Raw genomic sequence first — 23,758 nt, 5'->3', positions numbered from 1 at the left:
CAGTTTTGGGATCTAAAGAAGAATATTGGCCAATAAATGAGTCTTTTGATTAATTATGGAGTTAGGGGGCAATGGAACCTCTTGACAGACAAAAATTATCTCTATCACGCAATGTTACCATCTGTGCTCAGAAGCATGAATGCTTGCGAAAGCAGATCAAACAATGCTTGGAGAGTTCGAGAGGAAAATTCTTTGTAACATATGCAAGAAAATCTGTATGTTATAAGGACCCAATCTGCCTTGACAGATAATATTAGTATGCTGTGAACCACGAGCTATACGAAATATAGTACGACATTGGAATACTTTAGAGAATAAAATTACAATGCCTTCATTGTCTAGGTTATGTGGTAAGTATAAAAAACTTTTTCAGGGCAAACATTTTAAAACTCATTTTGATGGTTTGCGCAAACTGTGAAGAACGAAACTTCGATTGAAAAATTAATTGGAGGAGACATTTCCCGAAATTGGAGAAGAAGCGCACGAAAACAAAATGCTTGTAGAAATTTACTTCGTTTGACTATGGCACCACATATTCCGTATATGGTTAGCTAATCAAATAAAAAATTACAATCTAACCAAGATCAACACTCCGGTCAATTTATAACTTTAAACGCTAATATATTCACATTTTCAACAGCGCCACGATTCGAAAAATGGACTAATCTTTTCAAAATTAATCTGAAATTTAAAAAAATTATTTAATTAGTAAAAACCTATTTCTTTGTAATAGGTTAGGTTAGGTAATAAGTACAACCGTTTTTTGGCATTGCAAAATCTTCTACAGTTTTTTATTTTAAAATTGCACCGGTATATTAAACATCATTAATACATATAAACAATATAACATTCTACGGTCTTTCTTACAGAATTTAATTAATATATAGACAAATAATAAATATGCTTAAAGTCTAACTTAAGATAGGTTGTATAAGTTAATGTTTTGTTTTTATGTACCGAGTATAAAATGGGTAGAGAGAGCAGGGGAAGGATAATCAAAGTCTAAGGACCAATTAATATATATACTACATGACTACTGGTCAGAAGCAGACTCAGTCGGACCGGTGTCGGTAAAAAGGAAACCTTTACTACAACTTCATTCTTTGGACATCCTTCTACAATAATAGACGGATGTGTTTCATTCATAAGAGATAAATTTTACGTATATTATACATGTAAAAACAAATAACAATCTTGATAATGGGAACGAATTAAACATCTGCTGATGGGAAGGGTGACGTGGGGAAGAGATGTTTTGTTTAATGTTCACTAATAAAGGACGTTTTAACAATGATCATAAGATTTAAGTAGACTATGCCTAAGGAAATGGTTTTCAAAATAATTGGCTTTTCTTTGTTTTTTATGTTTTCGTTGAAACTCTTATTATCTAAGAGATTTTCTGAAGTTTTCCATTTCAAAAATACTATTAGAAAGCCTGGAAAAAAAAAGGAAAGAGGGGATTATTTAAGGAAAACGACAAATAGCATGATGTTGGGATATGTGGCCAGTTATGAAGATATAGCAGATTTATTTTCATAGGATATCATTTTCATGCTTTTTTTTTTCTTTGACCCTGTATCATATCCCACGGTACATACCTTCCAAATGCATTAAACAACGCAACTATCTCGCTACGCTTCAAACGGAAAATGGGATCAGCTTCAATGTGCGGTTTATCCCATAACCCACTTTCCGTGGCTATATTCAATTTTTCTGAGTACAATATTTTTAATGCTGTACCCAAACCCTGAGTCTAAAATATAAAAAGAAAATACGTATTAAACATGTAAAGGGTACTAAATCACAAATTTCTTTTAAAAATTCGTTTCTGCACTAAAACGGAAAATTTGGTATCCAAAGCAAGCGAAAAGTTTATATACACCAATTATGGCAATATCAAAGGAAAGGTATTTAAGAGTAGAAAACGAATCAAGTAACCAATTGTGGGGCATAGTGTTTGGGAATCCCCCAATCTCCAAAATAGGAGGTATTTGAGAGCCATATGAAAGGATTTTTGAAAGAAGAAAATACGAAGAATAAATCTGAGAGCCAATGTCGGCGGCGACGCCCCTTTTCTAAAATCACGCAAAAAGGTGACGTTGACTTCAATCCCAGCCCAACGAATGTTGTGTTCTACGCTGCCAAAACGGCCCAAACCTGCGAAGCCCAAAGGTCAATACAATGCATCTTTTAACGATCTGTACGATACTACCTTGCCCGAGTTCTTTCCAGAAAACAGTAATGGGTGCACTCTGCCAATATTTCAGACATCGGTAAATATGAAAGTGCTCAGAGAAAGAAAGGTTGAGGATCTTGGGCAGGTATAATCCCGATACAATCCGATTTCTCAACATCAGTGTAGAGATTCCGTCGGGACACCACTTCGTCTATAAATTTAGATGCTTGTTCATCGGAATGCAGACCTCGGATGCGACAAACGGGTCTCCTACTCGCATTGCTTTTGCGCATTGTTCCGGAAGATTGATTCTCCGGAAGAGAGGAGTGCGAGGCGCTTGCTGTGTTTGAGTTTCACTGACGGATCCAGGATGCAGTCAGGAACAGGATTGGGGGCCTACTCAGAGACATTCGGCATCAATCATAGGAGAAATCATTATGCAAAATTTCAGTTAAATCGGATAAGAATTGCTCACTCTAGAGGCTCAAAAAGTCAAATCGGGAGTCGGGATATGAGAGCTATATAAGATTATGAACCAATTCGTATCTCAATTTTCCAGCCTGTGTGGTACTATCCCGTGCCGGATTTTGGTGGTGGATTGGAGTAGCCAAACCCTTTGCCGCGAAAGCGGATATCAACTTCACACTCTACTCCCAAAAACCACATTTGAGCTACATATTGCTATAGTCGGTAGGTTTAGGGGGAGTTTATGAGGTGAGGCTTCCCTAAAAAACTTGGCCATAAAATAGATATCAGATTTGAGCCCCTTTTCGCCATAGTCCACAAGTATGTCCAGTTTGAGGGTATATAGGGTGGGGCGGCCACCAACGCGCTTAGCTCTGAAAAAAATATCATCACCGTGCTCTACTCTCAAATTCCTTTTATATGAGCCCCAATAGCCATTGGTTTAGGGGGATTTTATGGGGTGAGACGACCCCCAAACATTTGGCCTCAAAATTGGATGTCAAATTCGTTTTCTACTATCAAATACCTATAATTTGAGCCCATTGTTGACATGGTAGGCAAATATGGTCAGTTTGGGGGTAGTTTAGGGGCGAACCCTGAAAAATTATCAGCACTGTGCTAGAGTACGATTTTATTTGTGCCCCATTTGCAAAGGCTACAGGTCTCGTTCAGTAATCCACATTCAGAATCGTATTTTTATATCAGTTTTTTACTCTACTTTTAAATACCTTTCATTTAATACCCATAATGTCCCAACCGATAAACATGACCGTTCGGGTGGGTTTTGGGATGGGGCGTCTCCCCAGGTTATTTGACCCCAAAATTTTATACCAACTTCGTGTTTTTGGGGTTTCTTTCATTTGATACTCATATTGTCCCAATCTGTGCACATGTCCATTTGGGTGGGTTTTGAGATGGGGCGTCCACCCAGGTTAATTGACCGCTAAATTTTATACTAATTTCGTGTTTTTGGGGTACCATAAGTTGGCATACAAAATTTCGCTTAAATCGGTGCACCCATCTCCGATATCTAGCGTTTTTGAAAATGAGGGATCCGCTCGGGTGGGTTTTGGGATGGGGCGTCTACCCATGTTATTTGACACCAAAATTTTATACCAATTTCGTGTTTTTGGGGTACCGTAAGATGGTATACAAAATTTCGCTTAAATCGTTGCACCGATCTCCGAGATCTGGCGTTTTTGAAAATGGGGGATCCGTTCGGGTGGGTTTTGGGATGGGGCGTCCTCCCAGGTTATTTGATCCCAAAAATTTTATTCCAATTTCGGGTTTTTGGGGTACCTTTCATTCGATAACCATATTGTCCAAAACGGTAAAAATGTCCGTTCGGGTGAGTTTTGGAGATGGGACGTCCCCCCAGGTTATTTGACCCTAAAATTTTATACTAATTTCGTGTTTTTGGGGTACCATAAGTTGGCATACAAAATTTCGTTTAAATGGGTGCACGCATCTCCAATATCTGGCGGTTTTGAAAATGAGGGTTCCGTTCGGGTGGGTTTTGGGATGGGGCGTCCCCCCAGGTTATTTGACACCAAAATTTTATACCAATTTCGTGTTTTTGGGGTACCATAAGGTGGCATACAAAACTTCGCTTATATCGGTGCATCATTTCCGAGATCTTGATTTTTGAAAATGATGGTAAAGGGGATCTGCCCTTTCTAAGAAATTTTTCTACGATTGCTGTGAAAACTTTCCTAACTGGAGTTTGCCGCTACAGTCCTTTAGCGGTTTACTCACCTGTAGTTTACCCCATAGTTTACATTTGTCACAACCAACGCAATCCATAATGCGAGAGATATTTCTAAATTTCTCCTTAAATTCATATTTAAATCGTATGCCCTGGGGGCTGTGAGAGAACAAGGCGTTTTCATCAAAATGATTGGGAAACGATCTAAAGAAAATAAAAAAAATATACAAACAGTAAATAAATTGTTAATATTATCATCACACTTACTCGATAACCGATAACAAATCATTAATGGCCATTTTAGTTTCCTGATCTTCCTCCACAATACCCGTATAGTAGTCCTCTCTCCTAAGGTAAGGTGCAGCTTTAGATAATGCCCTCAACTCTACCAGATAAATGAAATACAGATTTCTCAACCAATGGGGTCCTTCTCCGTTGGTGGTCTCTGGACTAAATCTGCGTTTAAATTCCTCAACATTTGGTCCCCATATGCCCTGAGGCGCTAGGAAATCTTTTGTTTCAGACAGCAGATATTTGGAACACAAATGTATGTTAATACTGGTATGTAGACCGGAGATAATGCGATAGAAGGCACGTTGTTCCAAACACATTTTATGCAAATCCATTTGAGCCAAATAATCCGAAAACGTATTGCTCTTATTTTGCACTCCAAAACAATTCTCCAAATATATGCTGCTCCAGACGCGATGGGCCGAATCACCTTTATAGCCGGTATAACGTTCGGGATTGAGCAGTAAATCCACATATTGGCAGCCCTCTTCATTTTCATCGATTATACAGAAATCCTCTTCGGCTTGATCATGTTTTGCCCACAGCTCAAACTCCTTGTGGGCCTGATCACTTATGCTGGTATCGATTAGACCAAGAATGCTGTTGAAATCATTGGCATCCGAACATTCAGGATCTTGGGCTTCAGGGGAATACTACAAACGAATGGATAATAAATTTGTAGAACTTCTTTGCAGGTTAATTCCTTCACCGTTTGCTATCACTGATTAACATTTATGTGTGTAGGTATGTGTGTTTATTTTGAACTTATGAACATATTTTGGTTAATATTACAGCATGCAACATGAAAATTCACCATTCGCACCAATAAAAACATTAACGCAAACTCAATAAAACGCATTCACTTAGACCTTTATGTGAAATAAATGTGCTTAAACCAAACAGACAATTAAAATGCCAAAGAAAATATTTAAACGATATGAACTCATTTTAGGAAATTGTTTACTATATACATTCGCATATTTAAATTATATAATTGTTGCCTAAGTACATTATTGAAATTAATTCTTGAATACAAAAACGAAAACAATCACAACAACAGAAAATAATTACAGTATAAACATTTAAATGTTAAAAATGTACATATAAAAGCGCATGGCGTGTTCAAAAACAGAAAAATATGTTAAAAATGTGGCACAAACAAGCTTGTTTTGCTTCCAGACTTCATGAAAGGGTTCAATGAAACTCGATAAATAAAAACAGGTAAGAATTATTTGATCCAGCAGATGGCTTATTTAAGGGCCAGAACCTAAACCAAATCGATTAAAGGAAAAAGTAAAAGCGTGCTAAGTTTGGCCGGCGAATCTTATATATGCTCCACCATGGATCGCATTTGTTAAGTTCTTTTCTCGGTATCTCTTTTTAGGCAAACAAAGTAAAGGGTGGATTTTTAGCTATTATCTTTTTGGCAGCATTGGCTTAAATACCTCACCCACATTTCATGTTTTCCTTCACTGTCAAACATCTCAGTTTGGTCTATAATTTAACCATGAACAAACGAATTACAAACGAATAACACTTGCAAATTATTGAATTTTATTATTAAAATGCGTGATCTGTTCACAAAGTTCATCTCGCGCTTCTTCCATTGAACGACGAAGCTCATTTTAGGCTCAATGGGTACATTAATACGCAGAAATCGACAGATTTTGGAATGACGAACAGCCAGAAGCATTGCAAAAGCTGCCAATGCATTCAGAAAAAGTCACAGTTTGGTGCGGTTTATGGGTTGGTAGCATCATTGGATCGTACTTCTTCAAAGAAGATGCGAATCGTAACTGTGAATGGTGAACGCTATCGTGAGATGATATCCAACTTTTTTTGCCCAAAATGCAAGAGCTTGACTTGCATGACATGTGGTTTCAACAAGACGGTGCCACATATCACAAAACACGCATAACAAAGGTCTTATTGAGAAGCGAGTTCGATGAACATTTTATTTCACGTTGGCCGCCTAGATCGTGCGATTTAACGCCTTTAGACAACTTTTATGGGGCTATGTTAAAGCTCATGTCTATACAGACAAGCCCGCTTCAATTGACGCATTGCAAGACAACATTAAAGCATTAGTCGTGAGATACCGGTCGAAATGTTGGAAAGAGTATGCCAAAATTGGACTAAGCGGATGGACCATTTGAGGCGCAGTCACGGTTAACATTTGCATGGAATAAACCTCAAACATTAAATTACGTGGGCCGTACTATCGATTCAAATAAAGATTTCATGCATTTTTCTGAATTGTATGTGTTTGTTTTTTTTTTTTTTTTGAAAAACTTTTCTATAGCTCTTAAAAAATCATCCTTTACATGGCCGCTATATGGACCGATCTCCAGACTCATTTTCCATCCGATTTCGATGAAAATTTGCACAGTGAGTTCTGGTAGACCCCTACTCATTTCTGCCAAATGTGGCCCAAATCGGACCATATTTGCATATAGGTGTCATATAGACTGATCTTCCGATATAGAGTATTGAGCCTATAAAAGGAGTATTTTTCATCCAATTTCGATAAAATTTGAAACACTGAGCTTTGGGTGTCAAAAAGGTCTATTAAAACTTACTGTTTCAAATTTCATCGAAATCGGACCAAAAAAGATCCAATACTCTATATCGGGAGGTCGGTCTGTATGGCAGTTATATCAAAATATATGCGACCAGTACGATGTTCAAAACAGAGGTATAGAGGTCTATCAAAACTCACTGCTTCAATTTTCATCGAAATGGAATGAAAAATTATCCTTTTATAGGCTTAATATTCTACATCGGGACAAAGCTGACCAACACCTGCAGCTTGTATGGTTGTCACGGATTTAATGTGCTCGGTGAGAATCGTTTAAAGAATGGAGGTGAAGGATTGGCCTTTGTGATACACTATTCCGTGCAGCATAGACCCATCTCGCCTGCGCCTGGCGATAGCGACCCCAGCATAGAGTGCATGGGGAAAGCAGCCAAGTCCGGTACTACCGAGATAGAGCTATACAACGTGTAGTTAATGACCAGCCTGAAATAAGTGGGCTTCTGCCTGGCCACAATCGTCTGGTTCTAAGAGACTTTAATGCGTATCATGTTTCATGGCATTCTCCCCTACTTATTGACCAGCGAGGCATAGCTTTGACAGAGCAGATTGAAGGCTCCACGTTTTGCACGAGGTGATGCAGTAGCTCGCCAGTCATTTCCGTTGCATCCCTTGATCTCCTGATTGACGTATCCTGGCAAGCCCTCATTTCTTTGGGATCAGACCACCTCCCTATCTCCCCATCGACCGACCACCCGACTTCATAACCTCTGAACGCCGGACGTTTATCAATGATAAGAAGGCCGATTGGGTCGGCTTCAGAGAGTACACCAAACTGACACACCTCCAATGTGCTAGTTGCCGAGAGGAAATTCCGAGATATCATTAACGCAGCAGTCGCTCTTTATACCAGCCGGTCGAATACACAAGTGCGGCCTAATTTCCCTACGCAGGCAATGGAACTCGCAGACGAGCGTGATGGAATTCATTGCACGGACCTCACTAACATCAAAATCAGCGAGTTGAATCTGAAGATAAAAAGGGTAGTCAACGAACATAATCGAAATTTGTGGCTGGAACACTTGAAGCAATGTAACTTAGGTACCGGTTTAGGCAGGCTGTGGTCTACTGTTAAGTAACTCTCGAACCCCGGTAGACGGGATGACAGGACCTCAGCCACTTTTGGCGACGTAACTGTGACTGATCCGAAGCGTTACGCCAGGTTGTTCAACCGTCAATTTATTGTGCATCCCGAGATGACAGGGCTAGAAGCCATTTGTCGTATCCGTGGTCTCTGAGACGATGGACAGCGATCACAATTTACTCAAGGCGTTGGGCTCCGACGGAATCTCTACACTAATGCTGAAGAATCTAGATGTATCTGGAGTTAAGTACCTTGCAACTGTCCTCAACCTCAACAACTATAAGAGTGTAGTTGTCTGGGAGATGGGCAGAGTGATCCCGATACCTAAGCCTGAAAACGACCCGAGTTTGAGGAAGTCGTACAGACCAATCCTCCTTCTCTCACCAGTAGCCAAGACACTTGAGGCACTACTCCTCCTTAGCCTCGTTGGTGAATTGCCATTCGCCGGGTGTAAGCATGGATTTCGAAGACTGCATAGTACAACAACTGCTTTGAATGACATCACCGCACACGTTTGTCGTGGCTTTAATCAGCCCTGGCCATGTGATAGGACGGTCCTCATGGCACTGGACCTATCGAAGGCATTCGACACGGTCAGTCATGCCAAATTATTTGAGGACATCGCCAACACGTCCCTCCAGCCAGGCCTGAAACGATGGGTCGCGAATTATCTGTGTGGTCGCCATTCCTTTGTAGAATTAAGGGATAAGAAGTCGAAGCACCGTAGAGTGAAACAGGGAGTTCCCCAAGGCAGTGTGATATCCCCGGCACTGTTTAACCTCTATCTATCCTCCATTCCACCCATGGGCATATGTAGAAGGTGATTATTATATCATAGGCTACCGTTGCGCAGAGTTTAGCAAGTCCGCCTTTGACGCCGAAATTCTGGGTTCGAATCCTGGTGAGAAAATCAGAAAAAAAAATTCAGCGGTGGTTACCCCCTTCTAATGCTGGCGACATTTGTGAGGTACTAAGCTTTGCAAAAACTTCTCCCCAAAGAGGGGTCGTACTGCAGCACGCAGGGGTCGGACTGGGCTATAAAAAGGAGGCCACTTATCATTGAGCTTAAACTTTAATCGGACAGCACTCATTGATGTGCGAGAAGTTTGCCCCAATTCCTTAATGGAATGCTCATGGGGAAATTTGCAAAAGGACCGCGGCGTTCGGTCCTTTGGACCGGAACGAGCTAGCTCACCTACAGGAACTTGACGAGGATCGCCATCTCCACATGAAAATGCGACGACGACGACTAAAAGTTTAAACCGTAGGAGAGCTCATTCCTTTTCCCTTCTCTTTTTTTATTGTTGTTGTAGACGTTGATTTTCAAAAGAGGAGCAGTACTTGGCACGCATACCCCTGCTAGCGGAGCCCTTTCGCTTTGTTCTTCTGCTTTGCATTATAATATGGTGGATCTCTTTTCTTGTCTTTTCTCCTTTTATATTTTATTGGGTGAACACAAGGACCTATACTCAACAAAAAATTCGCTGAAAGCTTTATAAGGGGGGTTAAAGCCATTCAGCGCTACTGAGGCACTAAATTCAATAGTGAAGTTACAAGGCAATGTCCTATTTGAATGCCATTCCCCTATGTATCCCCTAAGCCTAGTACTGACTTCATCCACAGCAAAAATGCCTATTAAATTATTGTGAAATCCGACGCACTTCTTTCTTTGTCAAAACACAACTAACAACACACAACAAAGACAACAGTATTGAAGCAGAGTTGATTCGGCGCATTTCGCGAGCATTTGATTACATTTGCAATTAAAATTGTGCGAAATATATCCTGATGCAGCGACATGTCGCTACTATTTTGCTCATAAAAGTCGGTACCACTTGTATGTGTTCGCATTATCTTCGTCACAATTTTTTCGTGTTCGGCTTTATAGAAGAACAACTTGGATAATAGAAATCTTTACCACTTTACTGATCTATTTTGAATCCGTGAATCCGTGCCTAAAAACACAAAAGCAATGTTTCCATACAGGAGGGCAACTTTGTATGGGAAAATGAAAGCACCCACTTACGCTAGTGCACCTAAAATACGCTGGTTTCAGCACTACAACTTCTCAATAATCACACATAATCTACGCGTTAGAATTAATATATGTTTCCCTTACATAATAATTAAAAAAGCGCTGAATTCAGCGCTAGAAAAATAGCGCTTCATGACAGTGAATTTAATGAAAATTTCGTGCTGAGAAAAGTCTGCGAGTGAATCGGCATGCAAAAAAGTTGAGCAGCAGACGGGGCGGAAATATACGCATACTTGTGTTCGAAGTGTTCTGTTTGGCATTCAAAATTTTGGTTTTTTGTTTTAGCGGCAAGTAGGGGGTTTTCAAGGTCCATACGTTAAAATTTAAAAGACTGTACAAACGGCAAAGTAAATAAGCAGATGACATGTGTTTTTAAAATTTTTCACAATATTTGTTTTCTCTTGAGAATTTATGATATAAATACACACGTTTGCAATAACTTGTGCAGATATCAATTGATTTTGTGTAGCCTTGTTTTCAACAGCTGATCAAGTTGCTAGGTCGTCATACTCTAGTCAGGGTATACAAGTATAAAAAGATAGGGTTAGATTCTGTTTCAATAAGCCATCAAAACCAATTTTAAAACAGACATAAATCCCCAAATACATACATATAAACATTTCTGTTTCCACATGTTTTGAGTACTAATAACCTATTTAAACTTTAGTTTGCAGTACAGTACAATATTCAGCCTTCAAAAATTCTGAGGCAGTATTATTGAACATTTTTCATATGCAGTTTTCTTGCATTTGAACTAGCGTGTGAACTAACAGCTTTTCTTGGCAGACACCTCAAAATGTAAATACAAACAAATTCATTCCATTAGCAAATATACTACTAAATATTGAAAATATTCCAACAAGCGATTCAAGTAAATGGAACGTTTTGTATTGGAACTTACAAAGTAAATATGTATGTTTATCGTCGTCAACAGAATTAATTGCGAAACATTTATCAATACAGAACTCTAATGATGCCATGGACGGATATAAATTATAACCTAGAAGTAAAACTTTCTTAAGTTTAGGCGGATCGGGCGGTTTGAGTAGCTTTGCATATGCACAATACCGTACACTTTGGACTAATAAGGCATGGATGTACAGCGTTTAAGTACGCCTCAAGGCTTTAAATTATGAAAATATGTGAAATATGTGAACCGCCTTCTTTTACTTTATATGGAATAAAATTATCCTTTGAATATTTATTTTCGACAATTAAAGAGCTTTTAGTGAAATACCATGGTACGAAAATAATATATGCATATCGCAAAAGCATAACAATATAAATGCCTTTATCTGAATCCCATATGATCTTTACTGGTCTATGAATTCGCACGCAGGGTTTATGGTCATTAACGTGTGGGTGTTAGATATACTCCATTATTAAAAGCCTTTATTTCAGCTCGATATTGTTATGATGTCCGATTTAGGGGTGTTTTTGGGGGTGAGGTGGTCTCGTAGACTCTTGGGCCAGAAAAAAATATCACCATCGTCCTCTTCTCTCAAATACCATTTATTTAAACCCCATATTGCCATTGGTTTAAGGGGAGTTTTTGGGATGAGGCGTCCTCAAACATTTGGCCTCAAAATTTGTACTCTTTGGGGGGTGTTTTGGAAAAGTGACGGTGCCCCAAATACATGGTCCCACATTTGGATATCAGATTCGTATTCTACTCCTAAATACCTTTATTTGAGCCCCACATTGACGTGGTTGGTAAATATGCGCGATTTAGGGATGTTTTGGGGAGAGAGATGGTCCCCCAAACACTTAGCCCTAAAAATATATCAGCATCGTGCTATACTCTCAAATATCATTTATTTGAACCTCATATTGCCATTGGCCTCAAAATTGAAAATCATATTCGCTTCTAATCTCAAATAACTTTCATTTAAACCCCTTATTGCAAAAGTCAGCTAATATGTCCGGTTTAGGATATGGGCCCTAAACACTATCAGTATCGAGATCCACTCCCTTTAAGACCTAAAATTGTCATGGTGAGCAAATACGTCCTATTTGGGCGTTGTTAAGGGGGTGGAATGTCTCCTAGGGAGTTGGTCCCGAATATTGATATCAGATTCGTGGTCTACTCCCAAATACCTTTCATTTGAGCCCCATATTTCCATAGTCGGCAAACATGACTGGTTTCGAGAGTGTTTTGAGGGATGAGGCGGCCGATCAGTGACTTGGCCCTGAAAATAAATATCAGATTCGTGTTCTACTCTAAAATTCTTCTTATTACAGCCCCATATTGGAATGGTCAGCAAATACGTCCTATATGGGGTGTGTAATGGGGGTGGGGTGGCCCCATACACACTTTTTCCCGAATATTGATATCAGATTTTTGCTTTACTCCCAAAGACCTTTCATTTGAGCCCCATATTGCTATGGTCGTAAATTTGTCTTCTTTGGGAGAGGTTTTTGGGAAGGGGCGGCTCCCCGAACACTTGGTCCCACATTGGTATATCAGATACGTATTCTGCACTCAAATACCTTTCATTTAAGCCCCATATTGCCATGGTCGGTAAATATGTTTGATTTTGTGGTGTTTTTTGGGGGTTGGGGTGGTCCCCCAAACACTTGGTCCGACAATAGGATATCAGATTCGTTTTCTAATCTTAAATACCTTTCATTTCAGTCCCATATTATCGTGATTGGTGTATATATATATTTGGTAGGTTTTTGGGGGTGGGGCGCCCACCCAAGGTACTCCATCCAAAATTTGGATACCAAATTTTGGTTTGTAGGTTATTATAAGAGAGCACACAAAATTTCGCTTAAATCGCTCCACCCATCTCCGAGATCTGGTGAGGGGGAGGGTCCGCAATTATAATTGTAGCCAAATCGGGTAAGAATTGCGCCCTCTAGGGGCCCAGTAAGTATAATCGGGAGATCCGTTGAAGCCTATATCAGGTTATGGACCGATTGGGATGATACATGGTTCGTATGTTGGATACCATAGTAGAAGTCACTGTGCAAAATTTCAACCAAATCGGATAAGAATTGCGCCCTATGGCGGCTCAAGATGTAAAATCGGTAGATCGGCTTATATGGGAGCTATATCAGGTTATGAACCGATTAGGACCATACGTGGCACGTATGTTAAAGGTCAAAAGAAGAAGTTCTTGGGCAAAATTTCAGCCGATTCAGATAAGAAATGCGCCCGCTAAAGGCTTAAGAAGTGCAATAGGGACATCGGTTGACATGGCATCTATATCAGGTTTAAGACCGATTCAGGCCATACCTGACAGGTATGTTGGAAGCCATAGGAGAAGTCGTTGTACCAAATTTCAGTCAAATTCGATAAGAATTGCGCTCTCTAGAGGCTCAAGAAGTATAATAGGGAGATCGATTAATATGAGAGTTGTATATAATCGGGAGATCGGTTTATATGGGAGCTATATCAAAATATGGACCAACATGGCCGCTTCACAATCCCAACCCAATCCCATGGTAGACGGTGTTACATACCAAATAGACCGAATCCTAGACGGAATCCTTTATCGGCAACGGCTGCAGCTTCGGTGTACAACCCACTGCTACAACAACAACAACCCCAACCGACCTACATTAATATATATAAAGGGTGATTTTTTTGAGGTTAGGATTTTCATGCATTAGTATTTGACAGATCACGTGGGATTTCAGACATGGTGTCAAAGAGAAAGATGCTCAGTATGCTTTGACATTTCATCATGAATAGACTTACTAACGAGCAACGCTTGCAAATCATTGAATTTTATTACCAAAATCAGTGTTCGGTTCGAAATGTGTTCATTCACCGTTCAGCGATGAGGCTCATTTCTGGTTGAATGGCTACGTAAATAAGCAAAATTGCCGCATTTGGAGTGAAGAGCAACCAGAAGCCGTTCAAGAACTGCCCATGCATCCCGAAAAATGCACTGTTTGGTGTGGTTTGTACGCTGGTGGAATCATTGGACCGTATTTTTTCAAAGATGCTTTTGGACGCAGCGTTACGGTGAATGAACACATTTCGAACCGAACACTGATTTTGGTAATAAAATTCAATGATTTGCAAGCGTTGCTCGTTAGTAAGTCTATTCATGATGAAATGTCAAAGCATACTGAGCATCTTTCTCTTTGACACCATGTCTGAAATCCCACGTGATCTGTCAAATACTAATGCATGAAAATCCTTACCTCAAAAAAATCACCCTTTATAAGTATTTGTGCAATTATTTCATGTTGTATGTTGCTGTAATAATGGATTATGTTTTAGTACCCATGAGGGAACTTTCTAAGATAGAAGTAGATGCAAAAAAATAAAGATTTTGAAAAACTATAGATTAAATTATGGGAAACAAATCGTATACAAAGAAACACAGATTTATTAAAAATATTTTTATTAAGCTCTGATCCATTTGTAAAAGTTACCACATAAGAAAATGTCTTTGCTCCTTCAATCATTTCGAGAGTTGTTAAAATGCATCAAATCGGAGAACATAGTTAAGACCATTTTGTGTTAAAATATACGGTAAAACCCTACAAAATAGGTTAAATCGAGGGTACTTCTATACAGAAGTCTATGTCATGGACCTCTCTTGATAATTTTTGGTTTGCATACTTTTTGCTCTCTGAGAAGCTAAAATAACAAATTACATTGACATTTGTTGAATAACAGGGTCAACTCCTTTTAATTAGCTGATATCGGGCGGTACCGTTATATGGGGGCTATGTATATGCTTCGACGTGTGTTGGTAGCAGATCGGGTCTACACAGATGAGGTACGATGGATGCACTGGCTGTACTCGACCGGCGCTTACATATGGTTGCCACGTCTGGTGGCCTGTGACAGAGTTCGCGTCATCTCACACGAAGGACCTGGATAGGGTGAATAGCTATGAGCACTACCGCGACAAGGCCTTTTTTCTTACAAAAATTTCGTTCTGTAAAACGTGTTTTTTGATTGGGGTATGTAGACTTTTCTTTCTCCTTTGCAAATTGCAAATTTTACCCATGAACATTCCACTTAGAAACAGGGGCAAACTTCTCACATATCAATGAGTGCAGTCCGATTCAAATTTAAGCTCAATGATAAGGGGCCTCCTCTTTATTGCCGAGTCCGAACGGCGTGTCGCAGTGCGACACCTCTTTGAAGAGAAGTTTTACATGGCATAGTACCACACAAATGTTGCCAGCATTAGAAGGGGAAAACCACAGCTGAAAATTTTTTCTGATGGTCACGCCAAGATTCGAACCCTGGCGCTCAACGTCATAGGCGGACATGCTAACCTCTGCGCTACGGTGGACTCTGTCTCCTTTATATATCTTTAATATCTTTACAGGTGGAGAAAAGATGGATTGTTGTACCGTATTCGGGATCCATTGCGCAGAACTTCAAATCGACGTCTCTCATCGCAAGAGAGGGAGTATCTCCTAACGGAGGGCATGTGATTATCACGGCTGCGGAGTTAGTGCTTTCAAGAATTTTTGATCGGTCAGATGATTTTGCGACAGTCAGTAAGTGTAAGTGGGGCGGACTTCTTTTAACGAGTCAGTCGGCGCTTAAGGCTCCTATGTGTACGAGCATTGGATCCCAGACGGTTGTGGCAACTCTCTGGAGCGACTGCACAGGCAACACAAAGTGACCTTATGTTGGATGTGCCAGGTAACAAGAAGGCTGATTTACTTGCGAGAGAGGTGTTGTAAATCTTCCCACGTTCTACTACGAACTTCGATCGTATGTTGTAACAGTGTGTTGTACACTGAGGGGGCAGGCAGCCCTTGCCAATGAAGAACTCCATCGGGTCACATCGGTAAGTACAACCGGCTGCCATGGGATTGATTTATTGTCTGACATAGCGGCAAAGAGGATACCGCAAAACTAATCCCTGATGATGGTATAAAATTACCTCCTAGTCAGAATGAGGTCCAAGTTGCCCGCTGAACTATATAAGACCGGACATCAGGATACATTATAAGAAAACGTGATTTAAGAGATGGAATTCAACAGTAAGTTATGAGCATACGAAACCACTATGGGATGAACGCTCGTAACATAAATGCTCTTCTATCGATGGGAAAGATTCACCTAGAATCGATTATAGGAACGCTTATGGAAACTATGATTTGCATAGGCATGACGATATTTACCGCTGGTTGTTTTTGTTGTGTATTTTACACAGAGGCGCCAGCCCTTACCGATGAAAGATTCCATCGGGTCAATCTGGTACGTACCGGCTGCCATGGGATTGATGCATTTTTATTCTTCCTTTGTTCTTTTCCCTTGCCTTGTGGTGTTGCCCAATGGGATAGAACCGAAGAAAAACTACTAAAACGTTATCTCTATCTAGTCTTTGCAATTTGAAATGGTTAAAGCTGAGGTGTTATCGAGGTCATGTGCAAATTTTTAAGGTCCAAAAATCTCCGGGCGCCTCTTGGCATGTCCCGAATAGAGATATCTTAAGAACTACTCGTTGTAAGTGCATCCAAAGCCCAACCTAAGACTTATGATTGTTGAAGAAGGACGGGCGGCATACCGAAAGAGTACCGACCCAAAAAAAATATGGCTGCGTTTAGAAAACAATCTCATACCAACTCACTAACATCGGCATAAAGAAAATCATATATAAAATCGAATGTGAATGCTAACATCAACATCAGCATGAGGCGAATAATGAAGACGATCGGGCCTTAGGGGCCCAAATGTTGATATCCCATAAGACGACCCGCGATGAATTGGGCCCAAAATTAAGTATCAGATTCGTACTTTGTTCACAAATTGAGTTTCAAATTCACACCGATTGCAAAATTTGCGATAATCAGACAACAAATTCACCTCACAGCTATCCCGTGCCGGGATAGCGTGTTTTGTTGAGGCGAGGTATGGGCACCTTTAAATAGCCAATGAAGGTAGCCATTGGCGGCGATCGGTCCTATGGACCGGAACGATCTTGCTCACCTATTGCAGCTAGAGAAGGATCGCTACTTCAAAAAGGAAACATGTGGCTACAAAAACAACAACATGGCTAGTTCAAATCAAGAAGCGATTCTAAATCGATCGGTATAAGCGTCGCAAACAAATGTACAAAGTTACAATACTCCGTTCCACAGTAGTGACGTAGGGTGTAACAAGTAAAAGCGTGCTAAGTTCGGCCGGCCCGAATCGTATATATCCTCCCCCATGGATCCCATTTGTTAAGTTTTTTGCCCGGTATCTCTTTAAAAGCAAACAAAGCAAAATGGATAAAAATTTCTATGCTATTGGTGCTATGTCAGGATAAAAACCGATTCGGGACATACTTGGCTTGGATGTTTAAGACAATAGTAAATTTCAACTAAATCAGGTAAGAATTGCGCCCTAGAGGGACTTAAGAAGTAAAATGGAAGATCGGTTTGCTTGGGAACCAAATCAAGTTATGGACCGATTCTCTCCATATTTGGCACTTTAGAGGGCATATAACACGTGCAAAATTTGAGCAAAATCGGATAAAAATTACGCCCTCTAGAGGCCGATTTGAAACATACTTGGTACATACATTAAATATCATTAAGGACGTCATAGTACACAATTCCAATCGGATAATAATTACGCCCTTTAGAGGTTCAAGAAGTAAAATCGGGAGATCGATTTATATGGGAGCTTTTGTTAACGTTTGTTAAAGGTCTAAGATACAGTGACTGTGCTAAATTTCAGCAAAATCGGTTAAGAATTGCGACCTCTAGAGGCACAAAAAGTAAAATAGGGAGGTCGATTTATATGGGAGCTATATCAGCTTTTGGCCTGATTTGATCCATACAAGGCACGTAAGTTCAAGGTCATTGTACAAATTTAATTGTACAAATAAAATCGGGAGATCGGTTTATATGGTAGCTATATCAGATTATGGACCGATTCAGACCATGTTTGGCACTTTTGTTAGTTTGTTTGTCTGTTCCGTATAGACTCAAAAACGGCTGCACCGATTTTCATGAAATTTTCACAGATGGTAGAGGTTAAGCCCCCGGTGAAAATAGGGTACTAAAGTTTTTGATATGCGAAGGGGGGACGAACCCTCCTCCTTACCACAATTTTCTAAAACGGAGATGAGTACACCGATTTAAGCGAAATTTTGTATGCCACCTTATGATACCTCAAAACCCCGAAATTGGTATAAAATTTTGGGGTCAGATAACCTGGGGGGACGCCCCATCCCAAAACCCGTCCGAACGGACACGTTTACCGATTGCGACAATATGGGTATCAAGTGAAAGGTATTTAAGAGTAGAGTACGAACTTGGCATAAAAATGTCACACTAAGTGTCGGGGAGGTCCCCCACCCCCAAAAACATTACCCAACAGGACACTTCTATCGATTTGGGCAATATGGCTATCAAATGAAAGGTAATTCAAAGGAAAGTGCAAATATGACATACAAATTTATTCATTGGTGTCGGAGGAGCCTTCCCACCCCCCAAAACTCCCCAGCAGGACATAATTACCGATTGGGACAATATGGGACTCAAATGAAAGATATTTGAGAGTTAAATATGAATATTGTATTAACAATTGGGTTCAAGTACTTAAAGGGCCGCCACAGTCCCAAAAGTAGCGCCCAAAATAAAAAGTGGATCGATCGGGAAAATATGGGACTCAAATAAAAGGTATTTGGGAGTAGAATATGAATATGATATTTAGAATTGGGTCCAAGTACCAAGCGAGCCGTCACATGCCCAAAACAACCCCAAAAGTATCGACAAAAATCAAAGTGGACCGATTGGGACAGTATGGGACTCAAATGAAAGGCTATTTGAAGTACAATACGAATATGGTGCCAAAATCTGGATCCAAATGCCTAGGGCGTCCGTCAAGAATACCGCTCAAAATAAAAATTGGACCGATCGGGACAATATAGGATACCCAATGAAAGTTATTCGCGAGTATAGTATGAAAATGATACAAAAAATTGGATCCAAGTATCTAGGGAGCCGTCCCAAGTCCAAAACCTCCCAAAATCAAAGTGGAACGATTGGGACAATATGGGGCTCTAAAAAAGGTAGTAGAATATGAATATTATGTCAAAACTCCAAGTACCTAGGGTTCCGCCCCAAGCCCAAAAATACATCAAAGTTTCGCCGAAAATCAAAAGTGGACCGACCGAGACCATATGGGACTCCAATTAAAGGTATTCGAGAGTAGAGTACGAATATGGTTATCGAATATAAAAATTGGGTGTAATTGCCAAGGGGGCCGCTCCAAAACCAAACCATACTAAGAGGGCATATGAGACCATAATGAAAGGTCAATGTCAATAGAATCCTCCTGTCGTTCTGCCGTTCAGCAGAGCATGTAGATCGCAACAATAAAGAACTCAAATAAATTGTCTTTTGGATCTTAGTGTCAGTGGGTCCGAACCTCTCCTCCTAATAAAAACACGTAGGACGAGCTAGAATATACTTGTATTATACTCGCATTAAAGGATGTGTCAGAGGGCAATCCCCCACCCCCTATCCTACCCCAAAAAGGAATTAAAAATAATATATGAAAACCGATCAGATTAGAATAGAACAGCAATAAAAGGTCTTTGGTAGTAGAGTACACTTTTTACCCTCAAATTGAGGTACACACAGGAGAACCTGCGGATCTTTAGAAATGTGGTATCCCAAGTTGTAGCTTTGAAATATGATTTTGAATGTAGATAACCAACACCAACAACAAAAATAATTAGTGTGGATCTAAACGTTCCAGCCCTGAATATTTTGATCCCAACTACAAAATGCGTGAGATTATGGGGCTCAAACAAAATCGTGCTCTAGCATGATACCAATATTACTTCAGGGTCCGCCCACTAAACTCCCTTCAAACAGGCCATGTTTGCCTACTATGCCAATAAGGGTCCCAAATAATAGGTATTTGATAATAGAAAACGAATTTGATACACAATTTGAGGCCAACTGTTTAGGGGTTGTTGTTGTTGTTGTAGTAGTGTGTTGTACACCGAGGCGGCAGCCTTTGACGATGAAGGATTCCATCGGGTCCATCCGGTACGTACAACCGGTTGCCATGGCATTGCTGATATTTTGTCATGGCTAAGTGCTCAAACTGAAAATATTTGTGGATTATGGCAAAATGGGGCTCAAATCTGATATTCGTTTTATGTGATATCAGGTACATCTCACAAACTCCCCCTGAAGCACACATATACCGACTAGACCAATATGTAGCTCAAATGTGATTTTTGCGTGTAGAGTATGAATCTGATATCCCCTTTTGGGGCAAAGGGTTTGGCTACTCCAATCCACCAGCAAAACCAAGAGAATGAAGTAGATATAACATCCAAACTGTAATGGGCGGACCCAGTAGTAGAGTAGTTCTAGCTCAATTACGTTCCGGCAGATACAGCCGCCTCAACTTCTAAAGAGCAAGGATTGATGCCGACGTGCAAGTTGTATGTCCCGATTGTAACCAGGGACCGCACGATATACGCCACCTGTTTAATGTCCAGCCAGACCCACTCGACTCAGACCCAGATCCCTGCGAACACACCCCATCTTAGTCGCAAAGTTCCTGGGTCTTGACACTCAAGAGAATCAAGCAGACGAAAGATGGAAAATAACTAACTGCTACAACAACAACCGGACATATTTAACAGCCATAGCAATATAAGGCTCAAATGAAAGAAAATTGAAACCAGTATGATATCCACATTGGGGCGAAATATCTGAAAGGCCAAAGCAGGACTTTTTTCCAGACCGTGCCAGTATAGGACTCAGATAAAATAAAAGAGTGAAAGAAGGCGAAGGAGGCCACCGTAGCGCAGAGGTTAGCATGTGAGGTACTTTGCCATGTAAAAACTTCTCTCCAAAGAGGTGTCGCTCTGCGACACGCCGTTCGGATTCGCCTACAAAAAGGAGATCTCTTACCATAGAGAGGTGTCGCTCTGCGGCACGCCGTTCGGATTCGCCTACAAAAAGTCAATATAAGGCTTAAATGAAAGAAATTTGCGACTAGAACACCAATATGATATCCACATTGGGGCGAAATATCTGAAAGGCCGAAACAGGACTTTTTTCCTGACCGTGCCAGTATAGGACTCAGATAAAAAAAGAGAGTGAAAAAAGGAGGCCACCGTAGTGCAGAGGTTAGCATGTGAGGTACTTTGCCATGTAAAAACTTCTCCCCAAAGAGGTGTCGCTCTGCGGCACTCCGTTCGGATTCGCCTACATAAAGGAGACCCCTTATCATTGAATCGGACAGCACTCATTGTTTTGCGAGAAGTTTGGCCCAGTTCCTTAATGGAATGTTCATGGGCAAATTTGCATTTGAAATTAGGCGCAGCGGAGCAGGCCCTATCCATCTAGTAAGAAGATACAATTCAATATCTTCTGTAACATTGTGTTAACCAAAAAATCCATTTGGATTTGTTTGAAAATTTTGTGGTTGGTAAACTCTTTCTGGGATCTGCCCATATCTTGTTATCTTAGATATAGGCAATTTTTAATTCAGTTCGCCAACAAATATCTTTTATATCTCATTTGGCAATATTTCAAAAATAACTTTTTTCATTTATCTATAAGATAAGTGTTTTCATTTTACACAAGCCAAACCAATCACTGCCATACTCCAAAGATTTTGTTTATACCACCAGTCAATGAAATAATCGACTACCTCGTTCCCAGTGGCGTATAAATCAATCAAATATTTCATATTATGCAAAAGATAAATCACAATTGATAAGCAAGTCAAGTGAAGAAGGTACTTCAAATGGGAAAAAAAGCAAAGAAATGAAAATGGCATACGAATTTAAGAATGTATGTGCATGCGTCGATGGGAAAAATAATTCCAAGAAGATAACAATAAACCCCAAAAACCCATATACATTATGGAACAAATTACCTATGTACATATTTACAAATATTAATCAAGATATGTAGTATAAACTAAAAATAAATTAAGCCATACCGATAGCTACAACGTATTAACTACATACCTACTATCAATTTAAAAAATAAAGGGTATACGTGTTCTAGATCACTTATGGCAATAACAACAGCAAAAAACGCCCACTAAAAGTTTAGGGAAAAAATCTCAAACAGAGAAAACAAAACAAGTGCCTGCTTGACTTGATTGATAATAAAGTTAATGATGGTGCAGAAGATGATGATGGTGTTGGTTGATGTCTTATGATGACGAAATTTGCAGGCAAATAATGAAATTATAGCAAATGACATGTGTGTATATACAAATGTGGGCTTGTTAGAGTAAAATTGCATAGAAGACTTACCTTATAGGCAGCCGGTCTCATAAAATTATGATTGTAACCTTGTTCCTTTAGGCCCGGTGGTATTGTTTGTTCCTCACAATTCTGCACCTGACAGAAACGCATTGCGCATTTGCTGTCATCAGACCAAAATGGACACTGATGGTGTAAATTCACTTTAAAAAAACGAAAATAGTTTTTCACTAGTATGCTCTTGAGGCGGGGATAGATTTTTATGTTATTAAAATGGTCTACGGTGTCCACTTCACAGCCACAATCGTTAATGGAACCTTCCAGCTGAAAAGTAAAAGTTCAAAATCACAGTTTGCCTTTAAACATAAACCACAAAAACCTACCTCACAAAAACAGTTCTTGTTATTCTCCGTCAAATCGTAGGAAGCGAAGTAGCCACAAGACAACTGTGAGCCATACAGGCACACCAGCAATAGCACCACAAATAGTGGTGCCTTGTCAGACAAATAACGCCACCGAGACATGACAGTGTAAAGCCTCTAAATTTTTTTATTTTATTCTATTATTTATGAATCTGTGTTATGCTAACATCCAGCAGTTTGTTTTGCGTCCTTGGCTATAACATTGACCGTCAACCGATAACCGTACCGCAATAACTATGGCAGGCAAAGCGAAAAAGAAAGTAGCCAAACCAAGCAATAAAATATATCCGCTTATATGAGTCGAACGAACCAACGACCGACCCCCACTCGCCTTCCCCAATGTTATGAGGCACAACGCCGCCGAGACTGATTGTCTATTGTCAAGAGAGCCACCACACTGAAACCCACGTCAGTGTTTCTTGTTTTACAATTACTGGGTTTTATTCGCCGCACTCGTTTACTTGAAACCGTGAACTGTTATAAATGCAATTGGCTTATACGTTTTTTTCACACTTTTCTGTATTATATTGTTAAATATCACTAAAAACAAAATTGGATATAATTTTGGCCTGTGTACGTGTTTATTTTTATACCGAAAATAAATGCAAGCCAATGTTTCCAGATCGGCATAAAAGTGAGAGAAAACAAATAACAGCTGTGGCAAATAGGGTTGCCAATTTAAGGAAGGTTTATACGATGTGACACAATGTTTGTGGTTTGGGCAGTAACAGTAAAGACAAACGAAGATTTCGTTCTCGCAGCGATAGGGTCCATGCACCGGAACGACCTCATATAGCTTGCCCAGGATCGCTACTCA

General features: G+C 40.0%; 1 protein-coding gene across 1 annotated transcript; it reads right to left on the bottom strand.

The window, feature by feature from the left end:
• Positions 1–676: 676 nt before the first annotated feature.
• On the bottom strand, positions 677–23,550 carry LOC106086603 (ero1-like protein). Its single transcript, XM_013251343.2, has 6 exons — positions 22,903–23,550; positions 22,571–22,843; positions 4,614–5,290; positions 4,397–4,550; positions 1,599–1,753; positions 677–1,435 (listed from the first exon to the last, which is right to left on the bottom strand). The coding sequence occupies exons 1-6, from the start codon at positions 23,041–23,043 to the stop codon at positions 1,384–1,386; spliced, it is 1,452 nt and encodes a 483-aa protein (XP_013106797.1). The 5' UTR covers positions 23,044–23,550; the 3' UTR covers positions 677–1,383.
• Between the last annotated feature and the right edge of the window lie 208 nt (positions 23,551–23,758).

This window comes from Stomoxys calcitrans, chromosome 1 (assembly GCF_963082655.1).
Source record: "Stomoxys calcitrans chromosome 1, idStoCalc2.1, whole genome shotgun sequence".
NCBI lineage: Eukaryota > Metazoa > Arthropoda > Insecta > Diptera > Muscidae > Stomoxys > Stomoxys calcitrans.
Note: the sequence above shows the minus strand (reverse complement) of the source record. Positions and strands in the feature narration are given on the sequence as shown.

Coding starts and splice junctions, on each gene's coding strand:
- LOC106086603 (XM_013251343.2), bottom strand. CDS start 23,043: ATGTCTCGGTGGCGTTATTTGTCTGACAAGGCACCACTATTTGTGGTG. Junction 22,844..22,902: donor ACAAGAACTGTTTTTGTGAG/GTAGGTTTTTGT, acceptor TTTACTTTTCAG/CTGGAAGGTTCCATTAACGA. Junction 1,436..1,598: donor TTGTTTAATGCATTTGGAAG/GTATGTACCGTG, acceptor TTTTTTTTCCAG/GCTTTCTAATAGTATTTTTG.